The sequence below is a fragment of the Macrotis lagotis genome, chromosome 8, assembly GCF_037893015.1.
Source record: "Macrotis lagotis isolate mMagLag1 chromosome 8, bilby.v1.9.chrom.fasta, whole genome shotgun sequence".
Lineage (NCBI taxonomy): Eukaryota > Metazoa > Chordata > Mammalia > Peramelemorphia > Peramelidae > Macrotis > Macrotis lagotis.
The window spans coordinates 19,559,927-19,575,337 of record NC_133665.1 but is presented as its reverse complement, the minus strand read 5'-3'; the positions used below and the strand labels follow the sequence as shown (position 1 = coordinate 19,575,337).

At 33.3% G+C, this 15,411-nt stretch overlaps 1 protein-coding gene across 6 annotated transcripts in view; it reads left to right on the top strand.

Moving 5' to 3' along the window:
* MARF1 (meiosis regulator and mRNA stability factor 1) overlaps positions 1-15,411 on the top strand; it is a 58,624-nt gene that overhangs the window by 12,056 nt on the left and 31,157 nt on the right. For 3 of the 6 annotated variants that reach the window (XM_074196481.1, XM_074196480.1, XM_074196476.1), the window contains 9 exons: positions 395-569; positions 1,680-1,927; positions 3,172-3,289; positions 5,776-5,948; positions 8,596-9,027; positions 9,189-9,361; positions 9,452-9,610; positions 11,595-11,784; positions 14,266-14,444. In XM_074196481.1, the coding sequence (XP_074052582.1) occupies positions 395-569; positions 1,680-1,927; positions 3,172-3,289; positions 5,776-5,948; positions 8,596-9,027; positions 9,189-9,361; positions 9,452-9,610; positions 11,595-11,784; positions 14,266-14,444 (1,847 nt within the window). The remainder of the gene's footprint in view (positions 1-394; positions 570-1,679; positions 1,928-3,171; positions 3,290-5,775; positions 5,949-8,595; positions 9,028-9,188; positions 9,362-9,451; positions 9,611-11,594; positions 11,785-14,265; positions 14,445-15,411) is intronic. The other 3 variants (XM_074196478.1, XM_074196477.1, XM_074196479.1) reach the window with 3 other exon arrangements.

Below are 15,411 nucleotides of genomic sequence, written 5' to 3'. Positions count from 1 at the left end.
CAGGGTTAAATAACTTGCTCAGCAAGAAAGTGTCTGAGGCTGGATTTGAATTCAGCCCTTCCGACTCTAGACTCAGCACTTTTTGTATTTTCCCAAAGCATATATACATATGAAGAAATAATTTGTAGGGTGATGTAGGCCTTAGAATATGAAATTTTAGGCACTGAATTCCCTAGTCATTCTTTTAATGATCATATTTTGTGATAGAGAATAAGAGACAATTGTTTAGAATTAGTTTCTGAATTTAATGTCTATGGGTTTCAGGAAATATAACTAAAAATTAATTTGAATAAAGAGATGGGAAAGTATTAAGTAAATTCTGCACATTCTTTTGGGGTATCGAGTATGATTATAAAGTTTAAAATAATGTGATTGGAAAATTTGTTTTTAACAGCCGGCAAGAAATAGTATAGTTGATGCTGCTAATGTCTGGCCAAATATTCCACCTCCAAATACTCAGACTGCATCGATCTCTATCCCTTTGTGTAATGGCTGTGGAACCAAAGGAACAGGGAATGAGACAGCGTTGCTACTTGCAAACAATCTTAGCAAAACAGCATCAAAATATGGTAAATGATATTTAAATGTACATTTTATACTACTTTTACTTATTTATTTCGGGAGGGGTGTTTGCAAGGGGGTGAGGTTTAATGACTTGCCTAAGATCACTCAGCTAAAGCAAATGTCTGAGGCTAGATTTGAACTCCTCCTAGGCCTGTGCTCTGTCCACTGCACCGCCTAGCTTTCCCCTAGTTTTATTTTTAATGTAAAATGTTAATATCACAAATATACTTCTTTATCTTTAATCTTTAATCTCCCTTTCCTTTTTTTTCTTCTTTATAGCTAAAAAAAATTCTGAAACTCATTAAATCAAAAAGGTTTTGTGCCATCTTAAATTGTGCCTCTTCATTTAGGGGGATTAAAGTGTTGGAAGAAACTATTTTGTTATTGTCAGGTTAGGATTATAGTTGGTGGGATTTGTTACTGCGTCTGTCACCTTTTTCTAACCAAAATAGGAATTTTACTCATGGAGAATAAGAATAGTATTTATAAATTCCTACTGTTTGTTAAGGTAGTGGCTATTTCACAGAAGTACTATTCAATATTCTGAGTTTTCAAAATTACAAATTTGAGGTATTAATGCAGCACTGAATATTAAAAAATTTTGTAACTGTTTAACCTTTTTAATTTTGCTACCTTCTTTATTATTACTTTTATAGCTGTAAAAATCTTACATATGTGTGTTGATTTCAGAGAAATATGCATGACCACAATATAAACTTGCTTAATGTACTTGACCTGATCATATGAGCTTTAGGGTTTGGGGCTTTTTCTGTTTTTTTTTTTTTTTAAGGTTTTGTTTTTGCAAAGCAATGGGGTTAAGTGGCTTTATTAAGTGTCTGAGGCCGGATTTGAACTCAGATACTCCTGACTCCAGGGCCAGGGCTCTATCCACTGCGCCACCTAGCCTCCCCTGGGCTTTTTTCTTTGTAAATGGAGATGACATTTTGTAGCAAATTTGGTATTTTTTTTATCTATAGTAGGAGTTTCTCTGGGACAGAGCATGATGTATAATCAAGTGTTTTTCTAACCAAGTATATTTAACTGGAAAAACAATAGTAGGACTCTTACTTGATTTTATTTTCATCAATTTTTCTTTTTTTCTGTATTTACAATAGAACATGTTAAATTTTTTAAAGGGTCATCAGAAGTGGCAAAAGCAGGACAGGTGCTAGAAAACTTACCCCCCATTGGAGTTTTTTGGGACATTGAAAATTGCTCTGTTCCATCTGGCCGGTCAGCTGTGACTGTTGTACAAAGAATTCGTGAGAAGTTTTTTAAAGGCCACAGAGAAGCAGAATTCATCTGTGTCTGTGACATCAGTAAAGAAAGCAAAGAAGTTATTCAAGAGCTAAATAATTGTCAGGTAAAAGAAAACATTGTATTATGGTACAATAATAAGCATATATGATTTGGAATTTTTCCATTTATAATAATATCCAGTAATAATCTTTTCATATCTTTATTGGGTATGTTCTCTGACTGATTGGGTTGACAGGAAGTTACCCGTATTTTATTATATTATCTATCTAGATAATATCATAATGTTAATCTTAATTTCCACTTGTATTCAGTCCTAGGTAATTTTATTTTTTGTTTTCTGTTGTTATTTGGATATTATGAATTTTTCATATGTTTGCCTTTTCACCCCAATTTTCCTGATGAAGGGGAAAGTCTTTGACTTCCTTGTTTATCCCTATATTCCTTGCAATTAGTAGATTATAAATATTTTGTTGATGGAAATGTTTTAGAGGGCCAGGTCAGTTACTCTGAAAGTCAGTTTTTCAAGTTATTGTATGTTTTATTTTTTCAGGTCAATAAGTTTTTAGTTTTGTGCTAGGTAATAGTGACAATGCCTAATTGGTGCATAGTTAATAAAATACTAAGTTCATTTTCATAATGTAGGCTTTGAAAGTCATTACATTATCTAAAATTACATTTCTATTAAACATTGACTGAAATTCCTACTTGTATATATCTTATACAAGATCTGGAATATATATTTGGAAATATAGCTTTTTCTGATAGAGTACATTTATGTGCTTTGCTATTGCTAGTTTTTGTGTGTTGGAAGTTAAGGTTCAGGGAAATCAAATAAGAGAGAGTGCTTTATATGAACCTTAAAATTTTGTCATAAAAATACAAAACCATTTCAGGTGTTTGTCCATTTCTTTCCTTCCTCTTTCCTTATTCCCTGCATTGTCATAATTTCTTAGATGGTTAATCATTACAAGAATTTAATCCACATATATCATTTAGACCATAGTTTCAAATCCCTGCCATTATCCACATATTTTAACCAAAGCTGCTTAATTTGTTTCAGATTTTTCTTCTTTCCCCTCTGTTTATCCTCCATCATGATATAAGAATTAAAGAATAAAGTGAAAAAAATAACAAAAGGTGATCAAAGGAACAAAAAATAGAATTAAATACCTAGATAATCCACAAATTATATAAAATAAGTCTAATTAATTGAAAGCCATCTGAAATTTATGTTTTTCCATGTTCAAATAAAAAAAAGCATGAATTTTCTCCCTTAAGGATGATATTTTCAGGATAATGGGCAACTATAATAGAAGTTAATCTTTTTTGTTCTTATGAATATTGTAGGTGACAGTTGCACATATCAATGCCACAGCAAAAAATGCTGCTGATGATAAACTCAGACAGAGTCTCAGAAGATTTGCAGATACTCACACTGCACCAGCCACTGTGGTTCTTGTGTCTAGTAAGTTTGTGTTAACATATTTGGGGGTTTGAGTTAAATTTACTCTGTGGTAATGGTTATGTATTACTTTATAATCTGAAAACTTACAAAATAAAATATTCCCAGATAGGAATTTGTAAAAAATCCTGATACTTATTAAGTTGGAGTCTCATTATATCAGAAAATATTGTCTATTCTGGAATTCTTAAGCAAGAGTCTATGAATTTGCATTTTAGTATTTTGACAGCTTTATTTCAATATAATTTGGTTTCCTAATCCTGTATTTTATACATTTAAAAATATTATTCTGGGAAGGGCTTCACCAGACTTCCTAAAGAATTCCATGACCCCAAAAAAGTTAAAAAAAAACTTTTAGACTAGATATTTTTATTCATTTCTTCATTTTTGTTTTTGTAAAGTAATAGGGTTAAGTGATTTTCCCCAAGGTCACACAGCTAGGTAATTATTAATTGTCTGACTCTTCATTTGAACTCAGGCCCTCCAGACTCCAGGACCAGTACTCTATCCATTGTGCCACCTAACTGCCCCCATTTATTCTTTTCTTTTTCAGTATGTAAGGATCAGGTTTAATATTATGACAATTTTAGTTTTGATTCTGAATCTGGTATTACTTAAGAACTTCAGAGTGTCATTTTCTAACTGTTTCCCCCAAACGAACTGCTTACTGTGCAAGTGAACTTCTTTGCCTCTGTAAATGAGTTGATATTGTGCATTTTTATATTATGCTGTAATATGAGAAATGAAATCAAAGAGTTGAGAGTATATGTGTTGAAATTTGCTACTTTTGTAGGACTGAAACTATTAACTGAAAATCATGACTCCATAGTACATGTGTAGAAGCTGGATTTATTAAAAGACAAATGAACATTCATATGGAACTCCTTATACCAAGTACAAAGGCATGCAGTGATACAGGGAAAGCTTTGGGTTTTTACCTTAGAGCAAAAAAAAGAGAGCTATAATAGATGAATGGAAAAGGACTAATCTTCTCCCCAAGGGGAGGGATAAGGGTAGAGTACCCTCCCAAAATAATGGGTGGGGGAGCAAGAATGAGCCCATTCTTCTTCCTCTAATGGGAGATGCTAGCCCATGAAGAGGGAATGGTCTGCTTATCCACCAAGGTCCCAACTATACCACCAGTTTATCAGTCTGGGCAGAATAACTGGAGCCAGGTTTATCTTCAAGGATACTGGGAGTTTAATAGAGTTCAGTTATAAAAGATCACTGTCAAGTTCAGAGGACTTCATCCCTAGAAAATAGGGTAACTAAATAAGTTCAGGGGAACCCTTCATATAATCCTCACCCCCCCATCCCGTCAGTGTGACTCCTCTGTATGCCAATGACCAGAGAGAGAGAGGACATCTGGCAAGACAATATCTTGGATATTAGTAAGAGCATCTGAAGGCTAAGGTTAAAAAAAAAAAAAACACTTCACAAGGCAGAAGGATAATCGACAAAAAAAATTAACAAGAGACCTAACCCCCCCCCCCCCAGGATGTTCTGAAACAGTGAATTCAGGTCTCTAGGAAGCCAGAATTTCTATACTTAAATTCAGAGACAAAGAAATGTGACTTGGGCAATTTACAATTTTGGGAGTTGTTACAGAATAGTTCCAAGTACAAAATGGAATCAGAATCATTGATCAATCACAGTACAAGCCAGAGTAAGAAACCTAAAATCCGGAACTAATTCAGAGGAGAAATTCACTTAACACTTTGATATGCAGATACAGTGAAACAAAAAAAACAAAGTAGTACAATAATGAGCTTCAACATTAACAAACATTGTCTCCTCACAATTTCATAACTCACTCCCTATGTCCATTTAATCAATATGTTTAATCTTAGATCTCATATTTCCCATGCAGTTGAATAGTCTCTGGAACTTCTTTTTTTGGGGCAGTTTGGAAAATATTGTATCCCTCAGGGGACACCACTTAGGTAGATTTTGTTTCTGGGTCCAAGTTACTCTAAATATTCAGATGTTTCTGCTAAAATATTTTACAGTACAGATCTTAATACAAGATTTCAATACAGGTCTCAAAATTTACTTCTCTAACAACTAGTTTATATAGCAAAATCCAACTGGAATGATGTAGTTCTCAGTGGAACACTAAAATGAATCCCATAGTTTCCTTGAAACTTCAGAGAATAAACAGCAGTGGCAAAAAGATCACTGTTAAGTTAGTTCAGGGGGTCTTCATCTCTTGAAAATAGGGCATCTTAAAATAAGTTGGGGGGGCCTTCACAAATCTAACATATTTTGATATATCAATGTGTTCAAAGAAGGGATTATTTTTTGTTCTACTGTTGCAAAGTTTAAAATTATAGCAAATTTCTTTTGGTGCTTATGTGCTTTAAAGAAAATGTGTATTTGGGAAGAAAGTATATATTTATTTGTAAAGTGGGTGCTTTCTCTTCAATGAGTATTAGTAGAATTGTGTGTCGCAACTTATAATATTGAGGGATAACACCTTTTTCTTTCAGCTGATGTCAATTTTGCATTGGAACTTAGTGACTTGAGACATCGACATGGTTTCCATATTATTTTGGTCCATAAAAACCAGGCTTCTGAAGCACTGCTGCATCATGCCCATGAGCTTATCAGATTTGAAGAGTTCATTTCAGACTTGCCCCCAAGATTACCACTAAAAATGCCAGTAAGTAAGTGGATGTGCATATGAGAGAGACTTTTAAGAATATTTTAATTGTATCACAATATTAAATTATAATGACTCTAAAATTTGGGATTGGAAATTATTTTCATGTCAGACCTCAAATTCTTTATATGACACTTTGAAATTCATTTGCTTAAATGCCTGTCAAATGATTCCCTAGCCAAAATTGCAAAGCAGTTCAAATTTTGCATCTTTTATCATAATTTTTTTTGAATAGCTTTCAAATTCTCTTTTTTTTTTAAGTTTTCTCTCTTTGTTTCTATTTGGGGGAGGAGCTTCCCCCCCCCATGTTTATATTCTTTTTAAAAAGTTTTTATATTTTGTTTTTCTTTTATTTACACATTACTAAAATACTCTTGTTTGAGTAAATATAATACCCCTCCCCCACAGAAATATAAAACCTTATGAGAAATAAAGTAAAAGAAAGAGGAAAAAAAATGTGTTTCAGTTTGTTTTCTGATTCCATCAGCTCTGTCTCTGGTGGATCACTTTCTTTATCATAAGTCCATCATAGTAGTTACTTCCATATTTTTCCAGTTTGTGTTACTGATTGTAATTCCCTCCATCCATTCCTCAGGGGAGGAGCTTTTGCTTCCTCCAAGTATTGTTAGTGAATTATTTACTTCTAGTTCTTTGATGACTTCTTTTTTCTTCACAAATGAATGTTTTTGGCTTTTGAAAGCATATTTATTTCAGATGTGGTTTTGTTTATTTCTGGATTTGGAAGTAAACTGCATTTAGCATCTGTATGACCTTTAATGGCATTTTTAGTCTCTGTTTTGCCTTTTTACTTAAATTTAAGAAAAGGCTGACTACTGATTGATCATGGAACATTATATTTTGCCTTTTTTTCCTAGCTCACAGTGTTATTGTCAGTTTCACATTTTTCTTTTTAGCCACTTTTTAAGACTTTCAGAATAGCTTTTTGAAAAATATTTTGATAACTATTTCAACAAAATTAGTTTCCTTGATAATCATGTATTTTGTTTTGTTAACAGTTTATATTATATTATTTATATATTTATATCATATTATTTATATTATTAACATTATTCTGAGAAGTCCATGACATATGCACAAAAAAGTTTAAAAAAACCCCAGGCTTCTCTAATCTGACTCTTGAGTAAAAATGCAACTTATGTATATTTTGTTCAGGGCCCCTCAAAGAAGTCTATTATACTGTAGTTTACTAAAGAAAGTATTAAGGAAAATGTGTTATAGCCTGTCTAGTTCAATCTAAATCAAAACAGAAATTCCTTCCATTTCCATCAATTAATCATTTAATCTCTGCTTATATATGTTGCTAGTGAATGGACATCCACTTCCTAGGGTAGACCATAGCTTTTTTTGTTTGTTTGTTTGTTTTTGTTTTTGTGAAGCAACAGAGTTAAGTGGCTTGCCCAAGGCCACACAGCTAGGTAATTATTAAGTGTCTGAGGCCGGATTTGAGCTCAGGTACCCCTGACTCCAGGGTTGGTGCTCTATCCACAGTGCCACCTAGCCACCCCCATTCCTTTTTTCAATAAACATAATCATTAATATTTTTTTCCTTTACATTGTCTAAGTCCATTTCTTTTTAAATTCTACTCTGTGCTTCAAATGGACAGTTCTTTCCCTTGATAGTCCTATGAATAATTCAAAATAGTTATCACATCCTCCTGAAGTTGTTTCTAGTGTTAAAAGTTCTTTGCATTTTTAACTGATTCTTGTAAGGCAGCATCTTTAGTTCCTTCACTATCTTTTTATTGCTTTTCCTTAGCAGTTACTGAACAGAATTCCATATTTGGTTTGACCAGGAAGTATAGACTCACTAACTTCATTCTGGACATTATGCCTCTCTTATTGCCTCCTAAGATGGTATTTGCTTTTTTTCAGCTGCTTTGTCTTACTTGATTTTGGTCAGCTAAAACTTATAGATGAGTTTCACATAAATGGTTTTCTAGCCTTACTTTTTCCATTTCAATCTTGCAAAATTGATTTTTCTGAACCCAAGTATGAGATCTTATATTTATCTCAAAATTTCCTCTTATTAGATTTGGATTAATGAAGTAGTATTTCAAGATCTTAGTGGATCTTGATTTTATTTGTTTAGGATAGCTACTATGTTAACAATCTCTCCCAATTTTGTGTTATCTGAAAAATTGGTTAAATGTTATGCTAAATGTGACAAAGACTTATGGAAGTCTTTAATAAAAATGCTAAGTAGCACAGAATCTAAGACCTAAACATCTAATTTAACATCTAAATTAACATATCAATGATTATTCTTTGTATTTTGTTTCTAGTCATTCAGCAAGTTCCTAATCTGTCTAATTGTCTAGGCTATATCTCTTCATCTTGTCGGTGGTTGATAATCTGAGATACTTTGACTAATACAAGTTTAGTTGTCCTACAATCTGGTGTTCATCCCTTCTAGAGTGATAGAATTCAGAAATCTCGTACTTTGTCTAAGGAGATAGTTCTTTTTAGAAGATACATATCAGAGTAAAAACTGTTGATACTGGGTATTGTGCCATCTCTTCTTGTCATTCCCTTTAATTATCATAGTTATGGTTTGAAGACCATTTTATTTCTTGGGTTTCTAAGTGATTGTTCTTGGGTTGATGAAACAATCTTTTGTCTTTTGCAGCAGTGCCACACTTTGCTCTATGTTTATAATCTCCCAACCAACCGAGATGGCAAAAGTGTTAGCAACCGCCTTAGACGCCTGTCAGATAACTGTGGTGGTAAAGTGCTCAGCCTTTCTGGAAGTGGTGCCATTCTGCGCTTCTTGAACCAAGAAAGTGCAGAACGTGCCCAGAAACGAATGGAAAATGAAGATGTTTTTGGCAATAGAATTATTGTGTCATTTACTCCCAAAAATAAAGAACTTAGTGAAATAAAGACTTCAAATAATGTTCCTGATAAAGCAAAATCTCCCAAAAAGGTCAACAAGAATGCAAAGCTGTGCCTAGTCAAAGATGGAATTGAACAATCTCCCAATGCCAAAGTCATGTCTGGAAAAGGGTTACAAGCAAATCTTGTTTCTGCTGCAAAAAATACTAACATTAAAAGTTTACAGGTAATTTTGACAACTTGATTTTTAAAGTTTTTCTTTGTGTCCTCTTTGACTTCTGTTCCATCTAACACAGATAAATTCAAGGGGTGTTAGTTATTTCATTTTGTACCTTAGACCTGGTAGCAGTCATATTTTAAGTAATATTATCTTTGTATCTGTTTAAGGAACTGTGCCGAATTGAATCTAATACAAATAATAAAAACAACGAACACCACCAGCAAGATCAGCTAAGGATGGATACACCTTCTCCACAAAATAATTCTCGTGCTTCAAGTGCTGAAACTCTGACATCTAAAACTGCAGGATCAGCAGAATCTGTTTATAGAAACTGTCAGAAGTATGTGAAGCTACTTATTTTAAAACTGAATTAATTTATTATGGTACAAAATAAATTTTCTCCCCCCCCCCCTTTTTTTTTCTTAATTAGGAAAGAGAACCCTGGTAACCGAAGTATTACCAGTTCACCTGTAGAGAAAAAAGATAAAGAGGAGATTATGTTCCAAGTCAGTTATCCATCTGCTTTTAGCAAGTTGACTACATCAAGGCAACTCAGTCCTTTGCTTGTGTCTCAGAATTGGTCTTCTAGGTAAAAACCAGCTTTAATTATGAATGTTTAGATTTTTCATGGGGATTTTTTTTATTTGAAAATATATAAGGGCCGCTAGGTGGTGGATAGAGCACTGGCCCTGGAGTCAGGAGGACTTGAATTCAAATCCGGCCTCAGACACTTACTAATTCCCTAGCTATGTGACCTTGGGCAAGTCACTTAACCCCATTGCCTTGCAAAAGCCAAAAAAAAAAGATTAAGAAAATATATGACAAGGGAAATTATAGGAAATGTTAATTTACTTTTGATTGAAAGTATGCTATTATCATGTAATCATGGAACTCTATGGGAAAATAATGATTTCTGATAATTTTCCAAAACTATTTTTTTTTAAATGAATAAGGCTAGATCCATGGGTCTGTGGTCCTCAGTTTGTGTAAAACCTTAAAGAAATTGGGGTGGCTAGGTTGCACAGTGGATAGAACACTGGCCCTGGAGTCAGGAGTACCTGAGTTTAAATCCGACCTCAGACACTTAATAATTACCTAGCTATGTGACCTTGGGCGAGCCACTTAACCCCATTGCCTTGGAAAAGAACCTATAAAAGAAAAAAAACTTTAAGAAATTGATAGTGGTCTTGTGGAATGGGAATAGCACACTTGTGCTATACTCTACACTGATGATTTTGGCTTAAAACTGAAAGGGAAGATTTAATTAAGATTGCTCTTCAGAGAGATAGAGAAATCTTGAGTTTATGATTGATCCTTGTGGTCCTGCTAAACAAATCTGACCTACAATCAGACTGCTGGTTGTCTTAATTTAACAAATATTAGTTATCACATCTAATTATTTAGGACTTCAAAGATTCAAAGCATACATATTTTTCTAATTTTTATTGTAAATTTAATAAATTATAGAGACCTTGTGGTATGATTGATAGAGAATTGGCCTTAGAGACAGGAAGCCCTGTATTCAAGTCCTACCTTTGACATAAACTAGCTCTGTGATTCTTGGTAAATTACTTATTCTCTCAGTTTTCTAAACAGTTCTCTAAGACTAGCTGCAAGAAATTTACAGTTTGCATTGTAGAGAGAGATACCTTACCTGGCAATCTCCTAAAAGTCAATCAAATCACAAATGTAGTTTAAGTTATCATTCAAAATAATCAAACATGCAAAAAACATCTATCCCCCTCTGAACTAGAAGTTCCATTAATTTTGCCTTTTTTTTTCCAGTCATCATACTTAATTTTGTTAAGTTTTCTAAAGTTAAATCAAGTATGGGTGGAGAGGTCACAAAACTAAGCATATCACAAGAGTCCAAATTAATGCTTTTTTTTGGTTTTTTAATTTAGAAAAGATAATTACAGAAAGATTCTCGAGACATTTGAGAATTCATAAAACAGGTTTAAGATTTTTCTCTACAGGGAGAGGACTTTTGATAAAACAGAGAATCCAGATAGACTGGAAAGAGAAATAGGAATAGAATAAATTAATCCCTAATGTTTAGGTGGAATTTTTATATGCCAAGTTTTAAACTTTAATTTGATGAGAGAGTAAGTATTTAAAAGGAAATTTCCCAGATTAGCATGTTTGTTTTTCTTTTATTAATAATAATTCATTTATATAATGCTTTAAAATTTAAAAATAGTTTTTCTCACATAACAATATTGGAATAATTAAAATAGCCTTATCTTGCAGTTTGAGGAAACAAGTTCTGAGAGATTAAGTGACATTATAGCACAGCTAGTAAATATCTGAAATGAGATTTAAAAGTTTTTCTGACTCTTAAAACCAATGCCTTATCTACTGTGCCATAAAAATTCTTAAAGCTAAGAATACTTAATGCACTTAACAATTTAAATTACAAGTCAACAAATATTACAGTTATTTTGAAAATGAGTATAATTATGCTAGGATATGCAAAGAATTTTTAAACAATAAATATATTTTTAGGGTCATCTATATAGTGAAATTAAAAAAACATTACATTTGGTATATTTTAATATACTTTTATTTTTAAGCAGGAGTGTATCTCCAAACCTTTTGAACAGAGCATCCCCACTTACTTTCAGTGCTACAAATCCTAGCAGTTCAGACTGCCCTGACCCATTTGCAAATGGTGCTGATATACAGATTAGTAATATTGACTACAGAATGTCTCGGAAGGAATTGCAGCAAGTGATGCAAGAAGCTTTCTCTAGGCATGGCAAGGTAATCTCGAAATTTTTCTTTGTGTTGTTTTTATATTTTTGGCAGATATTTGTCCCCTTTGCTAAAAGAGTTTTAAGTTGTCTAGTGGAGCAAACATTAGTGGTTTAAGTGTTTAGTATAGTATAATTTTAGTGCTTTACTGTAGTCTAATTCAATATATAAGATCGCTTTTAATATATAATGCATGAAATTATTATTGTAAATAAAAAAATGGAAATCAAACTCATTTCTTTTTGCTTCTGGTCTTCTTGGAATCACTTTGAATCACTAAAATTAGAGCTACAGAGACAATCTTTTTCACTCCCCCCCCCCCCTCCAGGGAGTGCTTCCCCAGAATCACCATGAACATGGGGCTGGAATAAATGACACTTAGATATAAATGGATGATATTTCTTAATAATAATTAAAATATAAGATATAAAACTGAGATTGCTTCAGAATTGTTATGATTTCTTACTATTAGTATTTGGTCCATCTAGCGTACTGCTTTTAGATTCAGCTTGCTAACAATACCTCAGTTATTATTTTCAATCTACGTTTTTCTGATATTTAGAAAGTCAAGAAAAGATGCCATGAATGTTTCTGTTTTGAGTTTCTTACTCTGACTACTGTAGATCTAGTGACCTTGACTTGTGTACCTGAAGTTCACCTTAATTTTAACTAGAGGTCTGCTCCTGAAACAAAGTAAGCTCAAATAATTACAGAACAAGAAAGTTGTGTATTTCCTATTATCACACTAAGTTTTAAAAATGATCTCAGTGAAATCAGGCTCATTTGTAGTGATTTGCTGTATTTGAATTCTTTTTTTTTTAAATTTTGATTATTTATTTATTTATTTTGGGATTTTACAATTTTCCCCCCAATCTTGCTTCCTTCCCCCCCCACCCCCCACAGAAGGCATTCTGTTAGTCTTTACATTGTTTCCGTACTATACATTGATCTAAATTGAATGTGTTGAGAGAGAAATCATATCCTTAAGGGAAAAAAAATAAAATATAAGATATAGCAAAATTACATAATAAAATAATGTTTTTTGTTGTATGTTTTTTTAAATTAGAAGAATAGTCTTCAGTCTTTGTTCAAACTCCATAGTTCTTTCTCTGGATACAGATGGTATTCTCCATCGCAGATACACCCAAATTGTCCCTGATTGTTGCACTGATGGAATGATCAAATCCATTAAAGTTGATCATCAACCCCATGTTACTGTTATGGTGTACTATGTTCTTCTGGTTCTTTTCATCTCACTCAGCATCAATTTATGCAAATCAGTCCAGGCTTCTCTGAATTCCTATCCCTCCTAGTTTCTAATAGAACAGTTGTGTTCCATAACGTATATATACCACAATTTGTTCAACCATTCCTCAGTTGATGGACATTCACTCAAATTCCAGTTCTTTGTCACCACAAACAGAGCTGCTATGAATATTTTTGTACAAGTGATGTTTTTAGCCTTTTTCATGATCTCTTCAGGGTATAGACCCAGTAGTGGTATTGGCTGTATTAAAGGGTATGCGCATTTTTATTGCCCTTTGGGCAATAAATTGCTCTCCAGAAAGATTGGATGAGTTCACAGCTCCACCAACAATGTATTAGTGACCCAGATTTCCCATATCCCTTCCAACTTTGATCATTGTCCTTTCTGGTCATATTGGCCAGTCTGAGAGGTATGAGATGGCACTTCAGAGATGCTTTAATTTGCATTTCTTTATTAAGTAATTATTTAGAGCAATTTTTCTTATGACTATGGATCGCTTTGATTTCCTCATATGTAAATTGCCTCTGCACATCCTTTGACCATTTATCAATTGGGGAATGGTTTGTTTTTTTTGAAAATTTGACTCAGTTCTCTATATATTTTCAAAATGAGTCCTTTGTCAGAAGTACTAGTTGTAAAAATTGTTTCCCAGTTTGCTACATTTCTTTTGACCTTGGTTACAGTGGTTTTGTCTGTGCAAAAGCTTTTTCATTTAATGTAGTCAAAATTATCTAGTTTGTTTTTAATGATGTTCTCCATCTCTTCCTTGCTCATAAACTGCTTCCCTTTCCATAGATCTGACAGGTAAACTTTTCCTTGATCTCCTAGTTTGCTTATAATGTTGTCTTTTATGTCTAAATCCTGTATCCATTTTGATCTTACCTTGGTATAGGGTATGAAGTGTTGGTCTAATCCAAGTTTCTACCATACTGACTTCCAATTTTCCCAACAGTTTTTATTGAAGAGAGAGTTTTTGTCCCCGAAGTTGGACACTTTGGGTTTATCAAACAGCAGATTACTATAATCATTTCCTGCTATTGTACCTAGTCTATTCCACTGATCCACCACTCTTTTTCTTAGCCAGTACCAGACAGTTTTGATGATTGATGATTTATAATATAATTTTAGATCTGGTAGGGCTAAGCCACCTTCCTTTGCACTTTTTTCGTTGTATTCGAATTCTTGACAAGAAGCTTATACAGTTTTGCTTTTTGCTCGATTAGGTGAAGAGCATAGAACTCAGCCCTCATACGGATTATCAGTTAAAAGCTATTGTTCAGATGGAAAACTTGCAGGAAGCAATCATTGCAGTGAATAGTCTTCACAGATATAAAATTGGCAGCAAAAGAATCCAAGTCTCTTTAGCCACCAGAACTGCTACTAAATCATTGTCTTTGCTAAGGTAAAAAAAAAAAAAAATTCTATTACAGGAGAACAAATTTTGACCTATAAAATGATTACATTTGCAGTATCAGAGCTAGTATTCATATAAATGCTATATGATTTACATGTAGCTTATCTCATTTGATTCTTGGAATTACTCTGTAAGGTAGCTACTATTATTATCTCCATTTTTACTGATGGGAAAATTGAGGCTGAGACAGTTAAGTGACTTGCCCGAGTTTATTCAGTTAGTAAATGACTGAGGCTAGATTTGAACTCAAATCTTCCTGTGCTGTATTCCCCAGGTGTTTTAAATGTTTACTAATACCTACTTATAAATTAATGTATTAGAAATAATATTTCTCCATCCTTGTTCAAGTTTATAATGCCATGGTCATTCATTTAAAGAAGTACAACTGAGGGTGGCTAGGTGGTGTAGTGGATAAAGCACCGGCCCTGGAGTCAGGAGTACCTGGGTTCAAATCCAGTCTCAGACACTTAATAATTACCTAGCTGTGTGGCCTTGGGCAAGCCACTTAACCCCGTTTGCCTTGCAAAAACCTAAAAATATATGTGTGTGTGTGTGTGTGTGTGTGTGTGTGTGTGTGTGTGTGTATGTAAGTAAAACTTAGCTGTGATTTGCACAAAGAAATAAAGTAGCAGGTCATCTAATGTTCACAGATTAGATGCTTTTGAAAAATAGAAAAATGAAATTAAATTTTAAAAGCAAAGACCTGAAAATCTTTACTTCCAAACCAGTAAAGAGACAGTGAAATTATCCATATAAGATATCATATCTCTTATATGTTAAGTGTAGGTTCAATTTAACTCCCAAATTTTAACTTTAGGATTCTGTCTTTTAAGTTCGTGTTGAGAAACTTAGCTGTTAACAGTTTTGATTCTAGCAGAAGCACCAATATGAATTTGTGATATTAGAAACATTTTCCTTGATTTGCTTCTCTATCATGCCCTCTATAGAGTGTGCA